General features: G+C 40.4%; 3 protein-coding genes across 3 annotated transcripts; 1 reads left to right on the forward strand and 2 right to left on the reverse strand.

Moving 5' to 3' along the window:
* Positions 1-4245: 4245 nt before the first annotated feature.
* Positions 4246-6078, reverse strand: tmem141 (transmembrane protein 141). Its single transcript, XM_041059117.1, has 5 exons — positions 5925-6078; positions 5671-5737; positions 4871-4954; positions 4635-4745; positions 4246-4324 (listed from the first exon to the last, which is right to left on the reverse strand). Exons 1-5 carry the CDS (start codon positions 5976-5978, stop codon positions 4263-4265), a joined length of 378 nt encoding a protein of 125 aa, XP_040915051.1. The 5' UTR covers positions 5979-6078; the 3' UTR covers positions 4246-4262.
* A 3445-nt stretch (positions 6079-9523) lies between these two features.
* On the reverse strand, positions 9524-15746 carry zmynd19 (zinc finger, MYND-type containing 19). The gene is made up of 6 exons (XM_041059523.1): positions 15531-15746; positions 12990-13049; positions 12778-12884; positions 12028-12168; positions 11574-11754; positions 9524-11389 (listed from the first exon to the last, which is right to left on the reverse strand). Exons 1-6 carry the CDS (start codon positions 15579-15581, stop codon positions 11246-11248), a joined length of 684 nt encoding a protein of 227 aa, XP_040915457.1. The 5' UTR covers positions 15582-15746; the 3' UTR covers positions 9524-11245.
* Positions 15747-18576: 2830 nt separating this feature from the next.
* bspry (B-box and SPRY domain containing) lies at positions 18577-23533 on the forward strand. The gene is made up of 6 exons (XM_041058637.1): positions 18577-19028; positions 19620-19718; positions 21613-21843; positions 22025-22050; positions 22147-22271; positions 22551-23533. The coding sequence occupies exons 1-6, from the start codon at positions 18651-18653 to the stop codon at positions 23084-23086; spliced, it is 1395 nt and encodes a 464-aa protein (XP_040914571.1). The 5' UTR covers positions 18577-18650; the 3' UTR covers positions 23087-23533.
* The last annotated feature ends 1561 nt before the right edge of the window (positions 23534-25094 follow it).

Raw genomic sequence — 25094 nt, forward strand, 5'->3', positions numbered from 1 at the left:
GAGCTGGGTAAGCTATCACCTTACAGCCCACCAACCTACAGCCATCTTGGGGAATAGAAACCTTTTGTTTCACCTTAAACTTTTCAAGACTTTCTTAAAACAATACTCAAGTGCCCTTGTGTATGATGAAAGGGATTTTGCTTGCTGTAATCAATCCCCCTGTTCATACTGGTCATTAAGAGATCCCTTGTTGGATTACCAAGTAGGCAAGGTCCAGGGACCTCAAACCCGCAGGTTCACTCCATATCATTTGGGTTTACAAATCTGATAAATCTCAAATTAATCTCAAATTTGCACTGCTTAAGTATAATATCAACAGTGATGGCTCCTCCATCTTGTAGTGCTGCTGCCATAGATCGACCCTGTATCAAAATCTAGTTCAAATACCTTAACTATCTTCGTTTATATTGTGGTGATTTATTGTGAAATGTTTTGTCTGATTCCTGAAAATATTCTGTGTGAAGTTATCAAATTAACTCCAGTATATGATACACAGAACAATCAGTTGATAGTTATAGAAAATAATTACCAGATGTATTGATAATGAAATTAATAGTTAGTTGCAGCCCTAACTCTTGTACATTTCAAAGGGAAATATTGTGCTTGTTCCTCCACATTTGTGGTTTTTGTTATTGTATTCACTCTCTGCAAACAACTTAAGTCTAACTTTCACAGTCAAAACACATGGCAATCATTTCTGTTGCAGCACGTAAGTGACACTTTTTCTGTTTCTGTTTTTTTAGCACTGAGTCACACAGAGAAACTCTGAGACCCATGTTTATCTCTGACCTGCCCAAACATGAACTCTCATCTCTCATCATCATGTGCAAAAACTTAAGCAGTGATGAATGGTGAAGATACTGTCACACTGTCACAAAGGACTCCCTGTAATCTGACTTCCTAATACGCACTATCCAGTTATTTTTCCTGTCAGATCAGATACTGAATCACATACTTCCCCTGTTATGTTTATCAAATGAGCTGCATAGAGCCTGAAACACAGGATACACAATCAATAAATCCCCTCGGTGGATAAGGGTGTCCCTTTAATATTTGTATTCCCCCTCCCTCTGACAATCAACCACACACCAGTTATTCTTGTTAACACATTCATTTGTGGGCATTGATTATGACTATAGGCTAGAGAGCAGGGCCAATAGATCAGATGCTCAAATAGCCAATAATACATTTTCAGAGAATAGATTTTTGCCCAGAAGTTTTTCCACTCTGGGCTGCAGAAATGATGTTGGAAATTGGGTTTATTATGTTTTTTTTTCTTCTATGGACTTTTTTTTTTCAGCAATTCAGACTCGATTGTTATATAACCAATGAAAGACAGACAGTGAAAGAAAGACGAAAAAGAGTCGCACACTATGCAGTTGCAGCTCAGATCAGTGTGTTCTCTCGACTCACAGAGTCAGACAACTGAGTGCTCGCTCGTGCTCTCCACGTCTCTCTTTGTTGTCACGCACATGCACTGTTGCTGCTGTGCACACACACACTTTCCAATCCAAATGGTTGCCAAGTGGCCCAGTAGGCTAGTCCATACCACTGTTTGTTTTAGTTAATGGATAGACCTTCAGCTCCACTGGCCAATCAGTCTTGTCATGTAATGCATACACAGTCTTTTCCCTCATTATCTCCTATTCCCTCTCTGTTTCTAAAAGTCTTTTCCTTCAGCCACATCAATGTGCATGTGACAGAGGATTTGAGAGCTTATTCAATTCATGAAGCCTGTTTTTTTTTGGACGGAGGGAGACAGAGAGAGAGACTTCAAAACCTTCAAATCTTGGAGGTGTTAAATCAGATTTGAATTACAGTCAGTGGGAGGACAAGAGCGAGAGGAAGCAAGAATGGGGGTGGAATCACACTGCACAGAGGTGGAGAGAAGAAAAGAACATTAAACCAAAGCCAAAATTTTCCCTTTTTCAGATTGCCTTTACTATGAGAATCTCCTATCCAGGCCTTTTTTCTTCTCTTTTCTCTTTTTTTTCTGTCTCAGACATATTCTCCACTCCACCAGTGTGAGCTTGTGTTTTCAGCTCTCAGAATTTCTCTGGCTTGTTCTCCATGAATCGAACGCCTGGACTTTGATCGCGTCATTCACTTGAGGTGTTAAAGTATGCTTAAAAGACTCTATTGTTTCCATGGCCTGCACTGCATGGTGCAGAATTTATGTTTTCCTAACACCTTATTGCACAAACTAGTTCAGCTATGCAAATAACAGAATGTAATCACATTCAGTTTTTTTTCTTTTGTGGACATGTTTACCACCACAAAAATGATTCGGCACTGATGGGATCTACATTTTTTTTTTAAGTGATTTTCACACAGTTTCAAAATCTTAAAAATGAAAGATCTCATTTACATGCACTTAGAGCTGTTTTTCAGCACTTGAAAATCTCATACAGTTGACAGAATCTGTCTTTGTGAAGGGGATGAGTGCTGCACCTGGATAGGCTCATCATTTTGCGTGCCTATGTCGCAAAGGTCTCTAGTGCTGGTATATTTTTACAAGGATGGCAGATGTTCAAAGTGGTAATACCTTTGATTCTGGGTACTTGGCAAAGTAGGATCAGCAGTAGTTCCCTCTGTGTCACATGCAGCTGGTTATTGCATGTGTCTATTGAGCAGTGTGCAAATGTGCTCATGCTCATACTTATACATTTGGAACATTGTGGGCTTATATTCGCTCAGTCAAAACTTATTTAGCCCGGGGAGGCATTCAGCATGCTTGTACAAGCCCTCTGCCTCAGATCCCACAGGCATTAAGAATGATGTGGACTTGGATGCATATGAAATATTTGAAGTCGTATAGATGAGGTGTATGTGTCTTTTTAAAGTAGTGACATCTCTAATCCTGACCTAGGAGTTAAGAGATACTTACTGCCTGAAAATACGATAATGATTTTGAGATATACTCAACGATTTGACATTAGGTTTGATACTGATACTGCATATTTAGGTTGGAGCACCTGGTCCACTGTGATAGCTGCTGTTGTCCTATTTTCCCTCTTTGTTTAGTCAAAAGCACAAACATGTAGGTGGCTTTCTGTCTGTGGATGAAGGGAGGATGCATCATTGTGTTATTTCTTTGCACTATATATATTGGAATTATTACTCACAAAACATAAGACATTACGTTCATTCGACACGTGCTTTTGTCCAAAGCAGCTTATATTAAGTGCATTCATACTCAGGCTACATGTTACATAGACATACAGTAGATGTATACAGTATGACCATATTTTTTCTGTTTTTATTTTACTGTATACTTTTTTATAATAAGGTGTTTAAATAATAATTTGATAGAAACATCAGTTTTAGTTCTCTCTATATAACTGTCTCAAATTTGTTCATAAAAAAAAAAACTCCAAATACTGAATTTGCATTGACTTCTACATTTCCCTTCTCACCTCTCTACTTTCCTAATCTATTGCTCATGCTGCCATCCCTTCTAAATTAACCCCTAAATCTCATGGAATTTAGGTTTTGCATTAAACTGTAATAAATCCAAACAGGATTAATGTTTACTCATCCTGAGATAATACATGGTTCATTAAAGCATCGCTGAACTGAAGACGGGTGAATAAACATGCAGTGGCTGAAAGCAGCAGTAAATGATTTCATGTGGATTACGCTGCTGCCCTGAGACTTTTTTTTAACAGCTCAAAATGTTTATTCATTTCAAAAGGATGAATCATTGCACTGTGATTTGCTCACTGTAGACAAAGGCATACATGATTAAAAATATCAATGTGTCATACAGATCATTCGCTTGAAGACAGAAACTGGTCATTTAATGGGTTGGTTGACACACAAGAGTCTGAAATCCACAGCTCTGCAAATCCCATGAGGTATACTGTGGCTGCTAATGTCGGGTTTTGGCAGTGCAGCGTTAATTCTGTTGCATGTCAAACAAACACGTCCAAATAATAATACCGGATCACAAGATTAACATCAGATTCCTCATAAAAACCTAAACTAATTCCTGACCTCTGATTCAGGAAACCCATCTGTGTATCCACACGTTAATTCTGTTATGAAATGTAAAAGCTCCACAAACTGAGACTGAAAAAACTGACACTTCATTTATGTGGTATCTATATTGAAGAAATAAAAATGAAAATAAAACTTTTAAATTAAATACAGCACTCTCTCAGTGGTTAATAAATGCCTCATCTGGACATCTCCAGCATAATATATGTCCTGAAAAGGTGTAGTTATATACAGGAGATACGCATGTTCATTTAAAATCATGTTTAATCCATTTCATCGCCATATTTTGTCTTCCCAGATCCCTTTGATTCCTCTGGTATAGGCACTGAAAGAAACACAGAGAAAAGTAAATACTGAGCATCTACATCTGAAAACAGTCATTAACTACCACTATTCACCATTATCCACTATCATTTGGTTTGCCAAGCCTGAGGAACAGATCTGGCATAGGTAAATCTGTCAAAAATGAAGGGTCAAGGACAAATTGTTGATAAATGTCCTTAGACCACTTTTATTTCACATGATCTAGAACGACCATTACTGCCATTAAAAAAAAAAATCCACGTTTGATCATTTTCCGAGTATGAGCCATGAAGAACAGTGAGCACGGCTGCACACACACACACTGCACTCACCCTGTGGCGGGGATCTGTCGGGGACTTTTCCTGTTTCTAGTAGCAGCCAGAGGTCTGAGCATTTCTGTGTTTCCCAGCGCGTCACTGCGTAACTGCCCACTGATGATGCCACTGAGAGAAGAGAGAGGGGAGCTTATAGAGGCTGCAGAGACAGCATTAATATCTCTTCTATGCTCAAGAGCAAATACATTTTTCTCTTCTCAGTATCCATTTAAAGTCCATGTTTGACCTCTCACCTACTGAAATGAGCAGGCTCCACTGAAGAGGATAAGGCAGCTTCTTCTGCAGAGCCCTCTGAACGGCAACTAAACCAGCAGCACCTACAAACCACAAATTTATTGAATTTTTTTTTTTTTTTAACTGACCTGACAAGATTGGGATATATTCATTGTCTACTGTAGTTTGGAATCTGCAGGCATTACTCTCATCATTGATGCTCATTTTCAGCAGCCATATGGCAGAGAAACCCAAATTGCAGATTTTCAGTGAGAAAACAGGTATAAATTCCTGTATATCTAATAAACATTCCTTTATAAGTCAATATCTGTTTAAGTACAATATGTAAAATCACAGATCAAACGGTCTCATGTATTTTCATACACTGATTACAAATAATGCATATCAAAGCTTATATTATAATAAAACTAAAATAATAATGCAATCATCACACTGTTGAGTTCAGTGTCACGTGAAAACATTGTGCTTTGGGGCATTTGCAGAGCACAGCTCCCTCCTGTGGCACACACTGGTCAAGACAGTGTTTTGTTTGTAGTTTCCTTTAGTCTTTTTTTTTCTTCCATAGTGTTCATCGACAGACATGGAAACATTCACCTTGGTAATATTTAAGTAAAGATTTGTCAGATCGTTGACTGATTTAGAAACAGGGGAAGAAGAAGAGAGCGAATAAAATGTAATCAAATTTAATGTATTATTCTTATATTCTATGATAATAACACACACACAAAAAAAAATAATAACAATACACTGTCATTCCAGAGAGTATTGGACAGTATGGGGGAAATTAAACATCACTTACCAAGTACAAAGCTCCCAGTCCCCTTCATGAAGGCATGAGACTGACAGGCAGCATAACTCTCTAAACCCTGAAACACGAATGGAGACACAAAAACACAAAACGTAAAAACTTTTTTACTACATGACTGTTCCTGCTAAAACATTTATATATTGTTTCCCAGTACATTACAGAAGTGTCACAGTGTGTGTATCAGTGTCCTCCAGAGATCAGCAGACTGCAGGCAACAGGAACAAGGTAAAAACATAAAAACCCACCGGGTGTTTCGCGACCAGCGCATCGTCCACTCTGCTGAGACCGAGGTTCACCATGTTGTCGGCTGCTGTGAAGCTGGAGGTTAAGGTCTTACATGAAAAACAGCATCAGCTCTTCATACTAAGGCTGTATGCACAACTCTGCTGTTATAAAACTTCCGTGGTGTGAACCCAAAAAAACACACTCAGGAAGAGAGACGAACAGCAGGTTGTATAAAACTCTGGCTACACCCAATGGAGAGGAGGAGGTACTGCAACTCCTCGCCTGTGGAAATTAAGTGTTCACAGTTTTAGTTATTTTATTATTAAGCAATAAATTAAACACAATGTTCATACAGATGTGAATAATGAATGCGGGAAAAGAAAATAGACCATAATATTAAAAATTTTAGCAATTTAGCTCAGCAAATGAGCTCAATTTCAACGTTTGAGCTTCTGTGTCAGGGTGCTGGGGTCTCTAGGTTTTTTTTCCTTTTTGAGTATTTTTCTATATGTAACATTTGATAAAGTCACAAGAAAAAAAACCATTAAGATTTAGAGAAAAGTAATGAACTAGAATGGGTATACGGGCCTCAACTCACCATGGTAAACTTAGGTAATAATACTGAGATTTTTATGTGTTTTAGAGGGGTTTGGTTGGAGACAACCTCAGATATCCTCAGATACAAGTTTTAGGACCCAGTAAACAGATAAACACATGAAAGCTGGTGCTTAAATAAAGTCATCATACTGACCTGTATTTGTCTTTTTTAACGTGCCATTTGGAGACCTCAGGCCTGACAGGACAGCCCACCGCCACTGACCTCTGTGACCCCTCTGTTGAACTTTGACACCAAAGAGGCAAAGGGCTCTGCTGAGGACTGGAGTTGTGCGAGAACAGAAAGAAGAAGAGTCTGTCAGAGAGAACCCAACTACCGCTGAGACATGAGTAACAACACAGAGGCTCGAGTTACCAGCTGAACATCTGCTATGTGTTACATATAAGGGAACTTACAGGAAAAGGTGATCAACATGATAAAACATTCCTGATAAATCTGATTTTTGCTTTCTTATTATTAACACAGGGAAAAAGAAGAAAAACATATTAACAAGAAAAACAAATGAACGCTGTAGCTCAGTGGTTAGTACACAGCAAGAAGGTCCCATACAGCCTCCATGCGCCAGTCCACCAACTGACTGGATGGTGCTTCAGTTTATCGGCAGTAATAGCACCATTAACATCTTTGTGGACAACACGCAAGTCACCATCAAATTAGAGGGAGGCAGTGATGGAGGAAATGGTCCGATTGAGCAGCCCGTTAAGTGTGGTGTGAGTGGGAGATCAAATTTCAAGTTTCCTCCAACAGTGTGATGGCCGCAACTTTCATACATGCTATTTTAACAACAAGATGGTTTATTAGTTACTAACATAGTATGTAAGTTAATTTAGTTACTTCTGTATTATCAGAGCTTGAGTTCTGTTTTCATTAAGTTGTATTAATTTTCTTTTTCTTGAGGAATTGTTCTGGTGGTCCATGGATGACTATATGAGAAACAGATATCAGATATCAGCTTACCTTATGTCCGCTCTGAACACACATTCAAAGAGTTTTAGGAAATTATGAGAATGAATCAAAGTTACATGGCTCCATTACACCAGACAACAGATGGGTGAACCTCACTGGTCTAATTTGGTTAACTATTTATCCAAACAAATGGAAGGAAATAGAAAGAAAATTCCCATTAAAATTAGCCAAAGGCAACATCTTCAGATTGCTTGTTTTGTCTGACCAAAAAAATAAAGATATTTAATTTTCAATTATAGAAAAACACAAAAAAGTCGCAAATTTTAAAGTTTAAGTAACTGCAGTTATGAAACGCTTTATGTCTTTGCTTGACAAATGATTGAAATGATGATGAAACTGATGATTAATTCTTTGTTGATTGGCAAAGTGATTTACTAATTATTCCAGCAAGAAACTCTTTAAGTTTATTATAATTTTCAGTAAGTGGAAGGCCAGTGTAAGAATAGATAATACATGGGAAATTAATAAAATCCTGGTGTAATAATAATATAACATGTCTGTATAAGCGAAATTATAACTACTGATAAATACTGTACATTAATACTGTACATTAATAAATCTGCTTATAACTGCATTATTTAATGCTTTTAATAGTGCTTATCAGTGCCAGACAGTGGTTGTTAACAGAGGTTGTGTAGTGATTTTTTGCTTTTATTTTATTATGTTCTTCACTTAAATTGTCACTTTTTTTACTCCTTATATTGACAGACAGGTCCACCTCAATCAACTCTGAGCCACACTGGGACTATTTTGTGCATCAACTTAAGTTAAAACAACCCAAAAAACATTTAGCAGCAAAGTGTCCAATTACATTTGAACCATTGGATTTTGACCATTATATGATAAAATGCTTATAGCTCCTTTTATGACCTTTTCAAATTAAAGCCGAGAATTTGATTGAATGTGCTAAAACAAAGAGCATGAAGAACAAATAAAACATATATCTGTCCAAATACTTAGGATCTGGACTGTAAACTTCCCAACAACTACAACAACTATAGGACCTTCTCCTGACACTGGTTATGTATAGCTGAACTGAGATCATAAGATACTCCTGCCCTCACTGTCTTTCCCAGGACATTTTAGAGTCTTCGGGCTGGTTAATTTTTTGTTTGTTTGTTTTGTTTTTAACCAACATTCATCGTAATTAAGCAGCTTCCATGAGGTCTTCTGCCTGTGACTGAAACATTACCCACAAGTCAACAATTAAACTATTAAAATCTGCCTCTTACTTACAGTATGCTGCATATTCTACCTATAACCAGATCAAAGGTGGTAGCTGCCATGCAAGGTGCAATATTTGAAGCTGTAAGAACATCCTTGAATCAAATTAAGTTTTTTTTTCTACTCTGACACTTATCAGTACTCACTCAACACCAATAAATGAGGTTCATTTTATTTATTATCATTTTACATTGGAAAAGCAACTGTCAGTTATCCCCAACTGTACTTCCATTCACATATTGTAGCTCTTTATTTCTAGGTGATTAATGCGTATATTCTTACAAAACAAAAAAGGTTTCAGACACAATCTGTACACTCTGTCCAAATCACACCCCTCCCTTCAACCCATCTATGACAAATACGCTAACATGGGAGCCAAATTTTAGTGCAGTGTTGAAAACCTGTCCGCGCACACATACGAAAGAAACAATCAACAAGTCGCATGTACGTCTGTGAATTACATGCGTTGGAAGTGTCTGGACTTCTCACCCAAGACACAAGAGGACACGTTTTAGCAGGTGTGCATTGTAGGTAATAAGGTAAAAGGAAGGCAGGTGATTGAGGATAAATCTGACACAGAAGAGTTTTACTTGGACTGCCAAGTCTTAGAAAATAAAAGCAGGAAATGGTTCTGCTCATAAGACCATTCCAAAATAAAGTGTAAGGGGAGGAATTCAAGTTTTACACTCCAAGACGTCTCTCACGTGGAAGATTTTAGTGACAATGATGGTGTGCAGTGTTTTCATGGAAAATCTGGAAGGGCGATAACAATAAGGATTCATTCATTCATTAAGGATCAGGACAAAAAAAAAAAAAAAAAAAAAAAAAAAAAAAAAAAAAAAAAAAATCAAGTAAAAGGGATTGAAATGTTCAGTCCCCCTCCCCGACCAAAGATACGTGACATAAAGGTCCCATATTGTCCATTTTTCACTATTTTTGCCTTCAAATATCACCAGGACAAAACATGTTTCACAATCAAACATTTTAAATAAATATAGCTCCATTGATAGATTTTCTTCAAAAAATAACCCTTAGATCAAACTCTCACACGAGAAACTGAGCCCCCCTCCCCGACCCCTACACACATACCATAACCCTGCAGATGTAAAAATATCGTTGACAGGTGTGTGTGTTAAAAACCAGCAATGTAAGACTGACTGGAGGGACTGATACCAGGTGATAGAAGTGCCAAACCACAGAAGAAGAGCAGACTTTGGTAAAGATAATTTCTTCCATTTTGTTTCATCAGCAGAGAACTTTGACAGAGATACTTTGTCTTGAGAACACAAGATAATTATTTTGTGATCGACAAAAGTTTTTTAATTTTGTGATCATCATGAAAAGAGGTCTACCAAAGTACCAAATAACAGCAGGACCGGTTTTTTTTTTAAGAGAAACTGGAGAACTTTGAACATTCAGATTTTCTAAAAATGTAATAAATCCAGTTCCTTCGGGCAATTAAAAACTTTGTACCACATCTTGAAAAACAAAACAAGTCAAATTGATTAATTAAAAAAGAAAAAATCATGGGTCAAGAAAATTTCTAGAAAAAAATTAAAGCCTTTATTTGGCAGCTAATTTATTATAGAACAGTGAAAATATTTTTTACCGACCAGTTTATCATTAAATATGAAATTTAAAACTGTAATATGGCCCCTTTCAGAAGAGAAAAGACATACATTAGTCCGGCCTGTAACCTATGTTGACCATTTCAATGTCCTTCAGTACATATTGGCAGAACACACGCATACATACACACACAGACATACACACACAGACACTCCCACACTCAATACTGGTAGTGTTACTCAATCAGTGAAATCTATCTGATGTGTGTCGTGGTTGGCTTCGTGGTGACTACAACAGACAGGGAGGCGGCTAAGGTGTCGATGACCATGAAGACGGCAGCCGTGCGCACCAGAGAGGTCAGAAAGGGAGCGATACAGTGAAAAGGTCCATGTCCCATTGTACCGGCTGAACGACGGGTACTGTAGCCCCTGGGTCCCCCGTTTGCACAGACGTCACCACACCCAGCGGTTGGGTGGAGGAACAAAAGTGGATGACGATAACTGTCCATGTTCGACTGTGGTCCAAAGAAGCTTGTCCAGTTCGTCAACAAGACAACTTTTTCCCCCTCACATAAAAAACCATAGCAGCAGGTAGAGCTCGAGGGTCTCCCTCCTCGAGGAAAATAAAGACAAAAAAAAAAAACAAAACGACAAAAAAAAAAAAAAACAACAACAAAAAACAAAAACAATAATACCTTTCCCCGTCATCCACATGGAAAGCAAGCTATGGAGAACTACCAGTTCTGGGAAGTGGCAGATGTCTTTTTGCTTTATTCTTCTTTCCCCTCCTCAATCTTCTTTCCCCCCGAGTCCATTAAACAATCAAGCAACCAACATTGTCCTCTGTCGTTAGTCTCTTGTCAGCAATTCCCCCCATTTTGCACTTCACACCCCTGCTCCCCTCCCACAAGTCAAACCCCGTCCCCCCATTCTCCCTCATCCTCTCCCAGCTGAGGATGAAGGCAGATCACCGTTCGGGCTCCATCTCCAGGGGCAGCCCCCGCTTGCGCTCACGACACTGCTTCTTGTGGGCAGGCCAGTCCCTCTGCTGGCACTGGGAGCCACAGTAGCGAGCCACCTGGCAGCGACCGCAGATGTTGAACTCCCGCAGCTGTGGAAAGACAAGGAACAAGGTCATTTCTGGGTGTGAGGGCCAGACTGTCAAATACTTTGGTACTAAGAATTTCACCAGACAAGTCAACAGGTGGATTGGATCATGTCTAAACTCAAATAAATTAAAAGCCTTTGATTGAAAGTCATGCAGGTTTCACAAGAATGCCAGTTACAGTACACACCCTCCTCTCAATGAGTGAACAAGGAGGATAATGACACTCATAGTAGGTGCAGGAGCACTCCTCTTCCTCCACCAGCTCCCCGTTAGCATTGTAGTAGCGTGTGCGGCTCAGCTCTAGATACTGCTCCTCCACAGGGTCGGCAGGCACCTGCTGGATGGCCAGCCAGTACAGAGACTGCTCTCTGGACAAGGAAGAGAATAAGAGAACAAATATTAGGCACATGTTGGATGTTTAACAACAAAAATGTGTAACATTAAAGTGTCAGCTAACACAGGTTGCAAAATTGCAAATGCACATATCTCTGTTGTTCAGGCATGGGACAGACTGGGGCCTCAGTACATCAGAATGGCTTCGTTTATGGACAAAACTTCATGCCTGTGCAATGCCCTACATTCCTACAGTGCTGCAGAATTCAGCCATTAGTACAGTAGCGCTAGTATAGCTGTGGTCTTGCCTTTGCTTGCTGGAAATCTCCTCCGGCTTGGGGTTCCAGCCCACTGGCACCAGTCGCAGGTTGTCTAGCCGGTTGTCCACTGTCACAGAGTTGATGTGGATGACTTGAAAACTGGGCGCAATGCCGCCTCTGTGCTTCTCCCTGGGTCAAGACATATATCCAGCTCATAGGTCAGCCAATCTGCTACCACTTACAATATAACCACAACTCATTAAAACAACAATACTGCTCATGCTTGTAACTGGCTAACAAGACTGCACAACTTTAAAGATTCCAATGTTGGTTACTTGCTTGTTTCCTCAGTCTTGATAGTTGTAGGGAGGAGAATGACTTCTAAGGACTGTAAGCAGGCCTTTAAAAACTTTCAGCAGCTTGCTCAGTATTTTTTTTTTAAACAGTAAAATGAGAACCATGAGATTTTAGTGGCTGAGAAAAATTAGATACCACTCTCACCACCTGAAAGGCCAATAATAACATTTACACTAACCTATTTGAAACTGAAAAACAACAAATTGTGAGACACACATCGCTGCCAGCTCAACTCTATCGCACTCATCTGGCAGTTGTTTTACTGTTGTTTTAACAGACAACAGAAACAATAATAAGACATCTGGGTTGATTACAATCAGTAGGTCCCATCAAGGACAATTCCACAATAAGGATGTTTGCCAGCACAGACAGTCGACTCCAGATGCTCCAACAGAAAAAAAATGTTTATCCTACACCTGATATAATGAACAAATTACTTACCAGAGCAGCTCATGCAGCGGCCTTCCTGCCCAGCGGCCTTTCCCAATGTCAAAAGCATAGGCAAAGATCTTGGCTCCATTGCCATCCGCATCTACCTCCATGCGCGCCTAGAAATGGAATAGTGTCGTGGCTTCATACTAGCACTATCAGAAAAGCAGTATAAAGCAAAACTTGCGATAAACACGATTTGCAGGGGAATCCTCATCGTTTACCTCAAAGGCATAGTTTTCCACAAGCGGTATGTCCTGCTCATCAATCAGTGTGTATTTTGTCTGAAATGAGAAAGTTGAGAGAAAGACACTTTATTTTCATGTCAACACCTTAATCTGTAACAACCACAACTCTTACAGGAGGAGCTATCTTTTCATGGCCTTTGTTAGCAAAATGTCAGCTCGTTAAAACCAACATTTTGGGGACCTTTACGAGGAGCCCAAAGGGAGAAGAAAAAAATCGATGTGAGAGAAGGACCCTGTAAACTCATCAAACAGCATAATGTGAGCTAAGTGCTAGTCAGCCTTCTCATAAATAATTACATGCATTTAATTCTATCACCTTCGGGCATTACCAAGCAGCTCTCTGATCAGTCGGTAATTTTCTTACTCAAATAATTACTAAATAAATAAACTTACCATAAAATGATTTACGACTTAAAGCAACACTGTGTAACCTTTGCTGAGCAGCGGCCTCTGCAGCCACAAGTGGTAATTCAAAGGACACTTTCGCATTAATTTCTGATGGGCTCTGAGTTCAAGCGGCTAAGGCTACTGGAACCAGCGTACCACTAGATAACAGGTAACAGCTCATGTACAGAAAACAAATCCTCAATCAATTCCTCAGGCAGCAGACACAAAACCATCATCTCAGTACAAACCAGCATTCACGCTGCCCACTCTCGTCAAGTCAGCATTCGCCTAATCTTACTGACCGATAACATCCTAACCCACAGAAGTTGTGTGCTAAAATGCAGAAGCTAGGAGCCAGTCCAGTGGCATACTCCCATGTGCAACCTGAATGACAGGCACACAAAGGCCAGTAAAGAGACAGACATTACCAGTAAAAACTTTGTGGATATTTTGATGATATTTTTTCAGCTTAATGCATAGTGCAAGAATCAGAATGAAAGAGGCATCATTCTCCTACAAACCAATGTACCATTAAAATAATTTTGAAGTTAAATAGTTGCATAACATTGTTTTAAATTAGTGACAATTTTAAAATGAATATTTAATATAAGTCCAGTGGTATGAAAATGTCAGTTTTTCCAGTGGAGGATGCCTCTCTATTGCAGAACCACCTCCTGTTATTTAGCAATGGCCACCTGCAACTTTAAGCTTAGTTACCAAATACCAGGGCAAACTACCACAACACTCTCCTGCAAAATTAGGTTGAAATGTGGCTTTAGCACACATTTGTGCACACTTTAACTTGTCTGTACTGACCTGATAAGTCAAACAACAAGACTTATTAAAAGCAGTATGTTTACAGAGGCCAACAGCTGAGGGTACGCTTAAACTCCCACTTGAGAATTTGCCCTGCACATGACAGCAGCAACACAGAAATGAAGAAGGAATATCTCTTTTTGGAGCATAAATACTCCTTTAATCAAGAGGAAGTTTAACTTATTCTCAACTAATCAAACTGTATGTTCCATCTCGTTTTTTTTTTTTTTTTAGATTAACCACTTTTGGACTCAAGATGCAACACATTTATAAAACAGAGTAACTAGTTTTAATCATGTCAGAGCTACCTGACCTCTCTGTTAGTAGGTGGGACTCACAAATACACGTGACAAGATACCAACATAGTAGCCCCACGCTTCACTGAGCCTGGTGCAAGTCAGGGATGGTGTTGTCCACATACCAAAAGGTCGAAACATGCAATGTGACACTTTGTCCCGACTGCCAGACTATTGTGTTGACCTAAACCAGCGGAGTGACATCATGTAAATTAGTTGTGTGACTTGCTGACTGGAGCCCAGGAGGAGCTCTGTCACTCAGCAGGTGGACAAACGAAACAATCTACACCGTTTATCCCGAGTGTGAGGGTCTTGTGACACCAGCAGCCAAGAGCATTTATTGACCAACATTCAGCCACAGTTTAACGTCGCCATATTCATATTAGTTTATCCCCCGAAAAAAACAAAACAAAAAAACAAACATGCCCGTTTATGGCCCCAGCTGTTGAGTAGCGTGCTATCTTGCCGGCGCTTTGTCACGTTGCACAAAAGAATCAGTTGATGGAGCATGGCGATGGCTTCCTCATTAGCAGACACTTCACCGTGTAATCCAAGTAATACAGCTAGCGTGGCACTGCTAACTGAACCACCGACTGTTAACGTGTCATGACCCACCGCCGACATGAAAACAACCGTCTTCCCTGTCTCTACGCTACCCGACACTGATACTCTGACGAATAAGCACCCCAATGTTTACATCTGTGAGATTATTTCACCGTTTTAACGTTAGCCAACAGCTAACATAACATGCTAGTTAGCGTTAGCTTCCTAGCGAGACTGTGCGGCGGCGAAGGTACGAAAAACGAGTCTGGCTCGGCACGGCCGGCTTTTCTAATCCGTTCAAATGCGGCTAAAATCGGTCCAGCTGAACTACTCCCGCTTCGGCAAAGGCTTAGTAACCATTAACGCGGTAGACTAGCAGCGACTCATTATCGCTAAATATGTTTTTTCCAGCGCCTTTTGTGATCCCCGCGGGCCCTCCCCCGGCCGCACATGGCAGCCCTGGGATCCAGCTCACCTTCCCGGCCACACGGCCGAGTCGTACGATCCCTAGCTTGAAGTCCGACATCAGGAGGACGGGCGGTGGTGACAGAGAGAGGCGCAGGATCCAACCTAAACGTTATTCAGGTTTAAACCTCGCCGGGGCAGCCCCTCAGCCCCGCTGCGATGCCAGTTTGGGTTAACTGGTAGGGTGTTCGCGCTGACTCCAGGTCTCTCCGGCAGCAGCCCAGCCTCGGTGACACACCGCTGCTGGCGCAGGAAAGCCGAGCGAGCTGCTGGGGGCGGGGTAGAACGAGCCGCTAACCATACCGTCCAATCACACTCCGCGTTGTATTTTTTAACGCCGGGCGTCCGATCACGCTGCCCAATAGAAAACGAGTATCTAAAAGAACCGCCTGTTTAGATTGCTACGCCATCACACTCTCGTGACCACTTCCAGCCATTTTCCCGCGAAATGTTTGATAGCTGGGTGGGATTATCGCCATTTATTCAAACCGATTTATTACAGATGTGTTTGACGTCAGGGTTTGTGACGTTTACTGCGAAATTAAGCTTGATGCAGGACTTTGAGTATGCAGTGTACCTACATCAGTAATACTGCCCCGCATCGAGGCTACTGAAGTGCAAAGACAGCAATAATGATAAAAAAAAAATTACAGTTATACACAAAAGATTTATGCACGAAAGGTTTATGTTTATTACTCAACTATGTGCTTACCTTAAAGCACACCACATATTAAATTATAACAAAGGTTTCAAAGTTGAGCGCAGGTCATAAGTATATTAGATGTGGCCTTTTTCTTTACTAATTGTAACTGATGACTTCTGCAAATCACTTAGCAGCAGTGGATAAACTGATAATGCAGAGTAGGATTAATGTTTGAAATATGGAGGATTTAAAAAAAAAAAAAAAGGTTCATCTTCAGGCATCTTATTATGTGCTTTCATCAATCTAAATAATCTCAGCGCCTACTTTCTGTCATGTGGTCACCTGCATCTTGAGTTCAAATCCCTGCACATCTGTTCAGTGATGAAGATGACTTCATGGTTCAGTTAATGAAGTGACTGAGCACCCTCTGGAGATCAGGAGCTGCATTACAGAAAGTAGCAATGGAAACTTAAGTCATTTTTCCAAATGACTTTTCATTAGCATAAAAACACACTACATGTACAAAAACACTTTGTCTTCAGCCTGAACACGGCTCTCTCAGTTTCTCTTTAAGCTAAGTACAACAAATTCTTCGTTCTCCACAGCAAATAGAGAATGAATCAAACATGTATGTAAGGTAAATTAAAATAAGCGGAAAAAATGTCAGGTTTCAGGATGCGACTGTTTACTGTATATTGTCTGTTGAAGAGAAATCCAGCTGAAGTAAAGGGTCTACCTGCATGTAAAAATGTTGAGTGAAACATGAAGAGAGAAACTGATTTGTTTACAGCTATTTTCCTCTTTTTCCTGGAGAATATCAGTAGGATTCACATGCTCAGATGTTCCCTCCAAACACAAACACAGTCTGTTTGAAAGTCTTGTTTGATACATGATCTGAACACCTCTACTGTATGTCTCATGTTTACTGTTTTAGTTAGTTTGACCCTATTGAAAACAGCCTTTTATGCTGATATAACAATGGTATCTCTGTGCCTCTGCCGTTCTCATTTCAAAGTGAAATGCGTGGAAACCCACCCAAGGCATCACACTCTTCTGTCAATCACTCCTATCCAGTTACTTGCAGATGTGGAGCTGGGAGGAATGGGAGGTGTGTCGTTCCTTGTGCCGGTTTGAGTTTTTGGAGATTCGATATGTGTCTTCTCAAACTTACCTGTAACTTCAACAAGTAGTCTTTGATTTTTGCTCAGTTTGAAAAGCCACAGGGACAGAAAAAGAAAACGAAAACAAAGAAGATACAAAGCCTTTTACGTTCCACTGGATATCCCTATTTTTAGTTTTAAACGACATTATCCCACCGTCAGCAGCTCCACTAATTTACAGTTATCAATATGTTAATTTTGTATATTTTATAGTTACGCCTGGTGTTATTTTAGAAATAAAAACATAATTGCTGGGCTGCCCCACCTGATACACCCACACCTCCAGCTTACACAAGACTGAGAGACATTTTCTGTTAATGGGTCTGGCTATTTAATAAAAGCAGACCATCCGACATAATGTACATTTGGTCTTCCTAGAGGCAATTATCTACAGAATCAAGAGCTTTTCCAGACACTGGGTGTTGTTCACTATTGCTAAACAGAGCTGTTTCTGAGGTGTGGCTCTACCTCTGATCCCTGTGCATACTCATATGATGAAACAGAGTATCTTTCACATCGTCTATCCACCCTGGAAAATTTAATAACTCTTCCCACAACTGTATCTAATGAACACAAATTAAACTCCATTTTTGGTTCATATATGAAGAGCTGTGTCTGATGTGAAGATCAGTGGGATGACTTCATGTATCTACTGAAGCCACATGTGATTTTGAATTTAGGTGCCATACATAACACATATCTCACCCTGACTTTTTTCACAGTTAAAGTCCAATGCGCAGCTTTTAATCATATAAATTACAGGTACATTAGTTGGAGTTGCAGAGGAAAAAATTCTGCATTTGCGCAGAACTGCTTGTAACTCAGCATCTAAGCCTGTTTTACTGCTTTAATTTTAGACTGAGCAACAGTTTTAAATTTCTGATGCCTTAATGTTGATGCAGCGTTTTAATATTATAACTGATCCAAGTGGTGTTAAAACAAACTACCTGGTCGCTAATACGCTCAAAACCAAACTTTAACCAAGTTTAAGAGGCTAAAATCAGTTTTTAAAAAAATCTGGGAGAAGTAGGAAGCTACTACTATGAAACTTGTTTTAGCCTGTTATATGACCTATGAATGGATCTACCTGACAAATTCGGCTACAACATGACCGAAAAGACTTAAAAGACGGTTATCAGCTGACGCCCAAATCAAACAACAGAAAACCAGCAAAGCAGAAACCTTTTTTTTTTTTTTTTTTTTTTTAGCTCTGACCTCTGATGTCCGTGTTACTTCCGTGTTCCGCTCACCTGTTACACCTGTGTAACAGCGCCGTTCTGTAGGTGCGACTCCTGCTCAGCCGGTGCACCTGCTGCGCTATTGTGCCATGTCGGGGGAGCTCATAACGTGCGAGTTAACATGCTTACCCACATCGAGTGACCCGGAGGAGATTTTAAAGAGAAGCAGGGAGATGGATTGTGAGCAGCCCATTTTCTCTGTGTTGAGCGGCGGTGGGAAGGAGGCGGGGGGCACCGCGGTGCCTAACTCTTGTGGTGGCGGTGGGGCGGCCTCACCGGCTGCGACCACCTCCGATACCGAGTCCGGGATCTTCTCTGGTGAATGTGAGCTCTGTGTGGAGCATGAGTCTGAGCTGGACTGGTTCTGTGGGACCGAGCAGAAACTCATCTGCTCTCACTGCGCCATCGTGGGCTCCTGCCACGGACATACTGTGACCCCTCTGGCCACCAGAGTTACCGCAGTCAGAGTGAGTATGTGGAGCAGTTCATAGACCATAAAACTATTTACTTCAATGTTGTATTGACTTTTCTGTGGCACAATATTGGTATCGGCGTTGGAAATATAGAAAGTATGATTTGTTTACTGAGGCCATCTGCAGGGTTAAAAATAGCCCAGGAAGTTTACTTTCACTTTATGTTAGTGGTGCTGCCCTCTAACTCCTTTATAAATTACCATTATTGTTACAGATTTTGGCATTTATTTCGCTCTTTATCTCATACATTTGTAAAGCAATCCTTATGGGAGATTTTAAGGTTCAACATGAGAAAATGTGGCTTTGCCTATTTCAGCCAGTCACTGTATCATGGATGGCAGCTGGTGTAAAGCCATGAGGGCTGTCTGATAACATGTAGAAATTGTGTTCCCATATTCAACAGTGTGATTTGCGTGCACTTCATCATTCTTTCTTGGGTGTGTCACATTTTGCATGCGGTTTTCCTCCCGGATTCCTTGGTATGGAATTTGAAAAGACAGGATTTTCTTGTTGCGTCTCCAGCTGATAATGCTAACATTCATGTGTTGTGATGTGCTTGTGTGTTTGTTTTTCTTTTTGTCCTAGAACCAACTGGTGGATGTGTGTGAGAAAATGCAGCTGCAGGCTTTGAGGATTGAAAGGTTTATCGACCAGACGCTGACAGCCAAAGAGCAAAAGCTTCAGGTGAGAAATGCTTCTGTTCCCCACCCACTCAACCGTACACTTAATAATCTCACAGACACAGTGCCAAACTCCACAATGATACACACTGCTCAGTGGAACTCACACTGTCCCACAAGAGTGTTTTCACATTGGTTGGCTTGTCACGTGAGAAAAAGTCACATGTGAGAACCCACGTGTGCTTTGTGTCGGGTTTATGTGTGTGGACACTCCCCTGGAACAGGTCTTTTTGCCTTAGGACTGCAACTAAAGATTGTTTTTTATTATCTTTTAATCTGTTAACTCTTTCCTCTGATGATTCAATTTGTTGTTTAGTGATTAAAACAACAGAAAATAGTGAAAATGCCATCACAGTTTTGCAATCTTCATATTTAAACATTGGAACTAGTGACTGGGAGTTTTGCCTGATAAATAACTTAATCTACTAATTGATTATTGGTCTAATAATTTCAGCACTGCTAGTGCACTAGGAGAGGAAAGCTTTAACATGTGAATACTTAGTAGAACAGCATAAAATATAAGTAGTCTGGGTATAGCTCTTAAGTCTATATTGTCCTGAATATCAGGAGATTGACAGTTAATGTAGTTTAATCCCTAACACGTATAATGAGATTTAGTTATTTACAAGTGATTTTAAATGCATGACATTTTTTATGAGATACTTTGCAATTGTAAATTGATGAATAAGATTTAAAAAAAGAATTTTATTCCCTATTCAAGTATGCCTTGAAAAAAAGATTGTGTTTGCAGTCAATTTATCACCGTTTGCAGAAAAGCTCCTCTTTCACTGCAACTGTATTTATTAAGCTCTCTGAATACAATGGGTCTACAGTGGTCAGAGGTACAGGTCACGCATGTGTAGTTTTCAAGGTAACAGAGAAAACCAGACCTCCGGCAAACAACAAAAGCATTGTAGAAGGAAAACAATTCAAGTCACGAAACCAATATGTGTCTGCAACAATACAAAAGATGTTGTTGTCTTGTCTCAGAAGTCTTGTGAGTGAATCTCTGTAACTTTTAGTGAGTTTGCCTGTGGTCTGTTACATCTGATCATCAACTGTTTGTTTGAGTGTATTGTTTGTTATTTATGAGTAAAGTCTTCCTGTTGGTTGGTCCACAACTTTGGTCCAGATTTTTTTATGGCCTTAGAATTTTGTACAGACATTCATGGTCCCCTGTGGATGAAATCTTTCTCTGGTGTTTGAATGACTTCTCAAATAGCACCGTGGTTAGGTCAAAGTTTTGATTTAGCAGCTTCTCAGTATCTATGAAATGAACTGGCACAAAACCTTTTTACAGACATTCATGCTTCCCAGATGGTGTATCCTCATGACTTTCCCTCTAGCATGTCCATGAAGATGATATTTGTGGGTTTGAGTAAAATATCTCAACGACAATTAGAGGGATTGTTGTGAGGTTTGGAACAGACATTGAGATCTCCCTCAGGATTTCTTGTAATAACTTTGGGGATCCTCTGACTTTTTATCTAGCTCCACCATGTGCCTTTATAGCCTCACAGAGCTGCTTCCATGGCTGTTTAAACTTTCCTCACAGAATAAACTACAAAAGAAAGTCTTTCCTCTGGCCATAAACTTTGAGTCACATGGGTGCTCATAAATTTAGAAAGTGTTTTCGTGACTTAAACGTTACAGATTAACTGTTGACTGCAATGATAATGACACAGTATTTCTTGATTATACAATGAAACTCAAAAGCCTCACAAGGTATAGTATGATGAATCTAAGGCTTTTATCTTTTCAAATGAAACAATCTAATGCAAAGACATGTGCATGGTGCCAGTGGGTCATAAGGAGGTTAGGAAACAGTGCTCTAGTGTTTCCTCTTTCTGTGCCATGAATGAAATATTTCACCCCCTCTCCTGTTTCTTGCTATACAGGCAGCAGCGAGCAATGCGAGGGAGCAGGTGCTGGCTCAGGTCAGCGCAGTGCGTGAAGCCCTGGAGGAGGAGGAGCAGCGGCTCCTGGAGGAGGTGCAGAGAGAAGAGGAGCGTGTGGAGCAGTGTCTCCTCACCCAGAAAGCCCACTGGAGCCAGGCTTTGGCGAGTTTGACGCAAACACGCTCACGTCTGGTGCACACACTGACGCACACTCCTGATGCACAGCTGGTGGTGAGAGACCGGGACAGGTGTAGCAGGAGGGGGGCGGGAGTTCAGGGATGAGTGGGCATCACTGTGGGAAGATTTCTGATGAATAGAGGAACTTGTGCTCAGATACTCAGTGTCCTGATAATGGTCAGAACTATGTTAATGCCCAAGAGAGTAATCACTTGTTTCCTGTCTCATTTTTCAGACTAGTGTCCAGGACATAGCTGAAAGGTAATCTGTTATCACATGACATGCTGAATATAATTTTTTTCTTGCTCAGGACATACCGGAGAGGTCATATCTCTTCTTTCTGTGTTTGTGTGTTAGGGTGGAGGAGGCTGAGGGGGTTGGGGAGCCCTGTGACACAGACCAGCTCAACCTGAACACAGGCTGCAGTGACAGCAAGCTGCTGAGAGGCCTGTGGGCCGCTGCAGTGCTGCTCGGGCCAAACGGTGGGTAGATTTTTATCTGGCTGTAAATCGTCCTGGACCTTCATGCAAACGTACAAGCATGATAAAGGTAACAGGAAGTGTAATGTTAAGACTACAAGCTCAGTGGCCGACCCTGTATCTTGACATCTTTGTGTATGTGGAGGAGTGAGCTGTAACATCACTGTATTCAGGACATTTTATTACAGTGAAGAATTCTCTAAAGGCATCAAAACGTGATCTTTGCTTATAGTAATTTAGCAGTTTGTGACATCCACGGCATCTTTTTCCTTTGTCCCACAGCATATGGATCATCTTATTTAAAGTTTGACGAGCGCACAGTGAGCCCTCTCCTGTCACTGTCTGATGACCTCTGCACTTTGACCTTCCTCCATAAAAAAGCCCGCCAGGCCCTTCCTTACGACCCAGCACGATTCGACTGTTGGCCCAACGCGCTTGGCTCACTGTCTATGTCCTCTGGCACCCACAGCTGGGTGGTGGATGTAGGCCAGAGTGGTGCCTTTAAGGTCGGGGTCTGCTATGCCTCTCTAGAACGCAAAGGCTCCGGGAACGAGGCGCGGCTGGGCTACAACACTCAGTCCTGGGTGTTGTCTCGCTACGATGGGGACTATTCTTTCTGCCACGCTGGCAAGAAGGTGCCCCTGCAGGTGGTGAGGACGCCCCAGAGGATCGGCCTGCTGCTGGACTGGCCGAGTCAGACGCTGCTGTTTTACGAGCCGCACTCCGGTGCCGTGCTGTACTCTGTCACGCAAAACTTCAGTGCCCCACTGCTGCCGGCGTGTGCCGTGACTGACCGCAGTATCACCATACTGCACTGACAAGACTGTCCACACTGGCAACAAACTAATTTACCTTAAACATGTGAAGAAATGGAATGGAGAGAATTTCTCTGATGTTGATATGATCAGCAGTGAAAGATTTTCCATCTGTGCAAAAATGAAAACTTCATAATCAGCATCAGTTTCTATTTATTGTATTTGCTGTGGTAGCTGCTGATTTTTTTTTTACTTTTTTTAATGACTTAATAGGTTTAAAGATATTAATCTGTTGATCCTGTGATACAGTAGTTGTGTTATTTTGACTGACAATAATTGTTTTTATGAGGATTGTTCTTGTTTTTAATATAATAGTTTGTATAATTGGTTTAGTCCACGTAATGAAGCCTCCCAAGACTTGTTATAGAAAATATTAATTACAGTATACTGGTTGATCCAGGGCTATTTTAAATGTTATGTGGCACATGCTCAGTAAACTAATTATTACAAGCTGTTTTATTTCCTGACTCTGTAACAGATATTTCCATGAAAACACAATTATTATTTTGCAGTTTTTCCTCACTGTAATATTTTTCCCTGGGATGAAAAGCCTTGAGTTTATCCTTTGATCCCAGGCACTACACAGTTGTTGACAGAATGATTGTAAATCAAAAATACTAATCATTCTTGTTCAGACTTTCATGTTAAAGAAGTTTGACATTGGGGTTTCCTGTTTCCATTACACAAAACACTAGTTTTAAAAAAAAAAAAAAACTAAAAAAAACAAAACCTGTGGCTGGAAGGTCGCCCGTTCAGTTCAGCAGAGTAAAACAGGGAAGGTGGGCTTTTTACATCCAGCTGCTGCAGTGGGGACAGTTGTAATGGGTAGCTTTTAGACATGAATGAAATTTTTTAAAGAACATTTTGAGTCCAAATCTGACAAAGAGCCAATTTGGGAAATCAAGCTCATATTATGAAATGAAGGAGAACCAGGTGTCAGCACCTCTGCTGCTTCTCAGCAGTTTAAGTGTACAACCACCAGAGGGCAGTACTGCCAAAATTAAGGCTTCACAGCCAACACAAACACCATGAACATCAGGCACGCTTCAGTTATCACGTCAGATCAGCAAATAAGTGAAAAATGAAAATGCCACTACAGGACCACGGACAGTTACAGGTACTGACTGCAATACTCAGCAAAACTCCTGCTGAATGAATGAACGTGAATTTAAATAACAAACTGACATTTTCGTACCATTAATCTTTATTGGATACACATATTTTGTTTTTTAGCACAAGGTCAGGTTAGGCAACTAACAATGAAAGCAACACAACAGTAGTGTTAAGTGACCTGAAACACTGTGTTCCTCTATTATAAGTCATGTTTGTAGCCATTTACCATAAGCTACTGCATTAATCCTGTTATTCCTCCTGTCTTCTTACTAAATGAGCATTTTAAAACAAATGCTGTCATGATGTGAACTGAATTGCTTCAGGTTGGACATGTTTAAGTTACAGATAGACTTTAAGAGGGCGGATATCCCAGTGTGTAGCAATCACTGTGGTGTGGTGTAACACTGTAACGGCCCCCATTCATGGTCTGTTTGCAGCTCTGTTCATAGTCCAGCTGAGTCATGATGTGTCACGTTAAAACTAAAGCCGCCTCATTTCATCATTCATTTGGAACGATATAAGGAAATATAAGGAAAATCAAGCATTATGTGTGTGCATTGTGTCCTAAGAATTTAATGTGAAACAACTGTTTTAAATAGAGAAATTAAAAGGTAGTTTTTAAATTTGCTCATCATATACATCTGCTGACTAATGTACACAGTTTGTGCACCTTATTACGGTAAAAGGGAGAGCCATGATTTATTCACAGTACACTACGTTACAACACAGTGAGTCTAAAGATAAGAGAAGCTGCTGCATCTGCTCCTTTCTCACCGGTTAGTGTTTGTACAGCTGCAGGTGCACATTATACTACTTCTCAATAAATTGACAGCTGTATTAAATTAGAAAATAGTCACAAAAACCACCAGTTTCACATTTGGTATCTTATAATATTCAA

This window comes from Toxotes jaculatrix, chromosome 16 (assembly GCF_017976425.1).
Source record: "Toxotes jaculatrix isolate fToxJac2 chromosome 16, fToxJac2.pri, whole genome shotgun sequence".
Taxonomy (NCBI): domain Eukaryota; kingdom Metazoa; phylum Chordata; class Actinopteri; family Toxotidae; genus Toxotes; species Toxotes jaculatrix.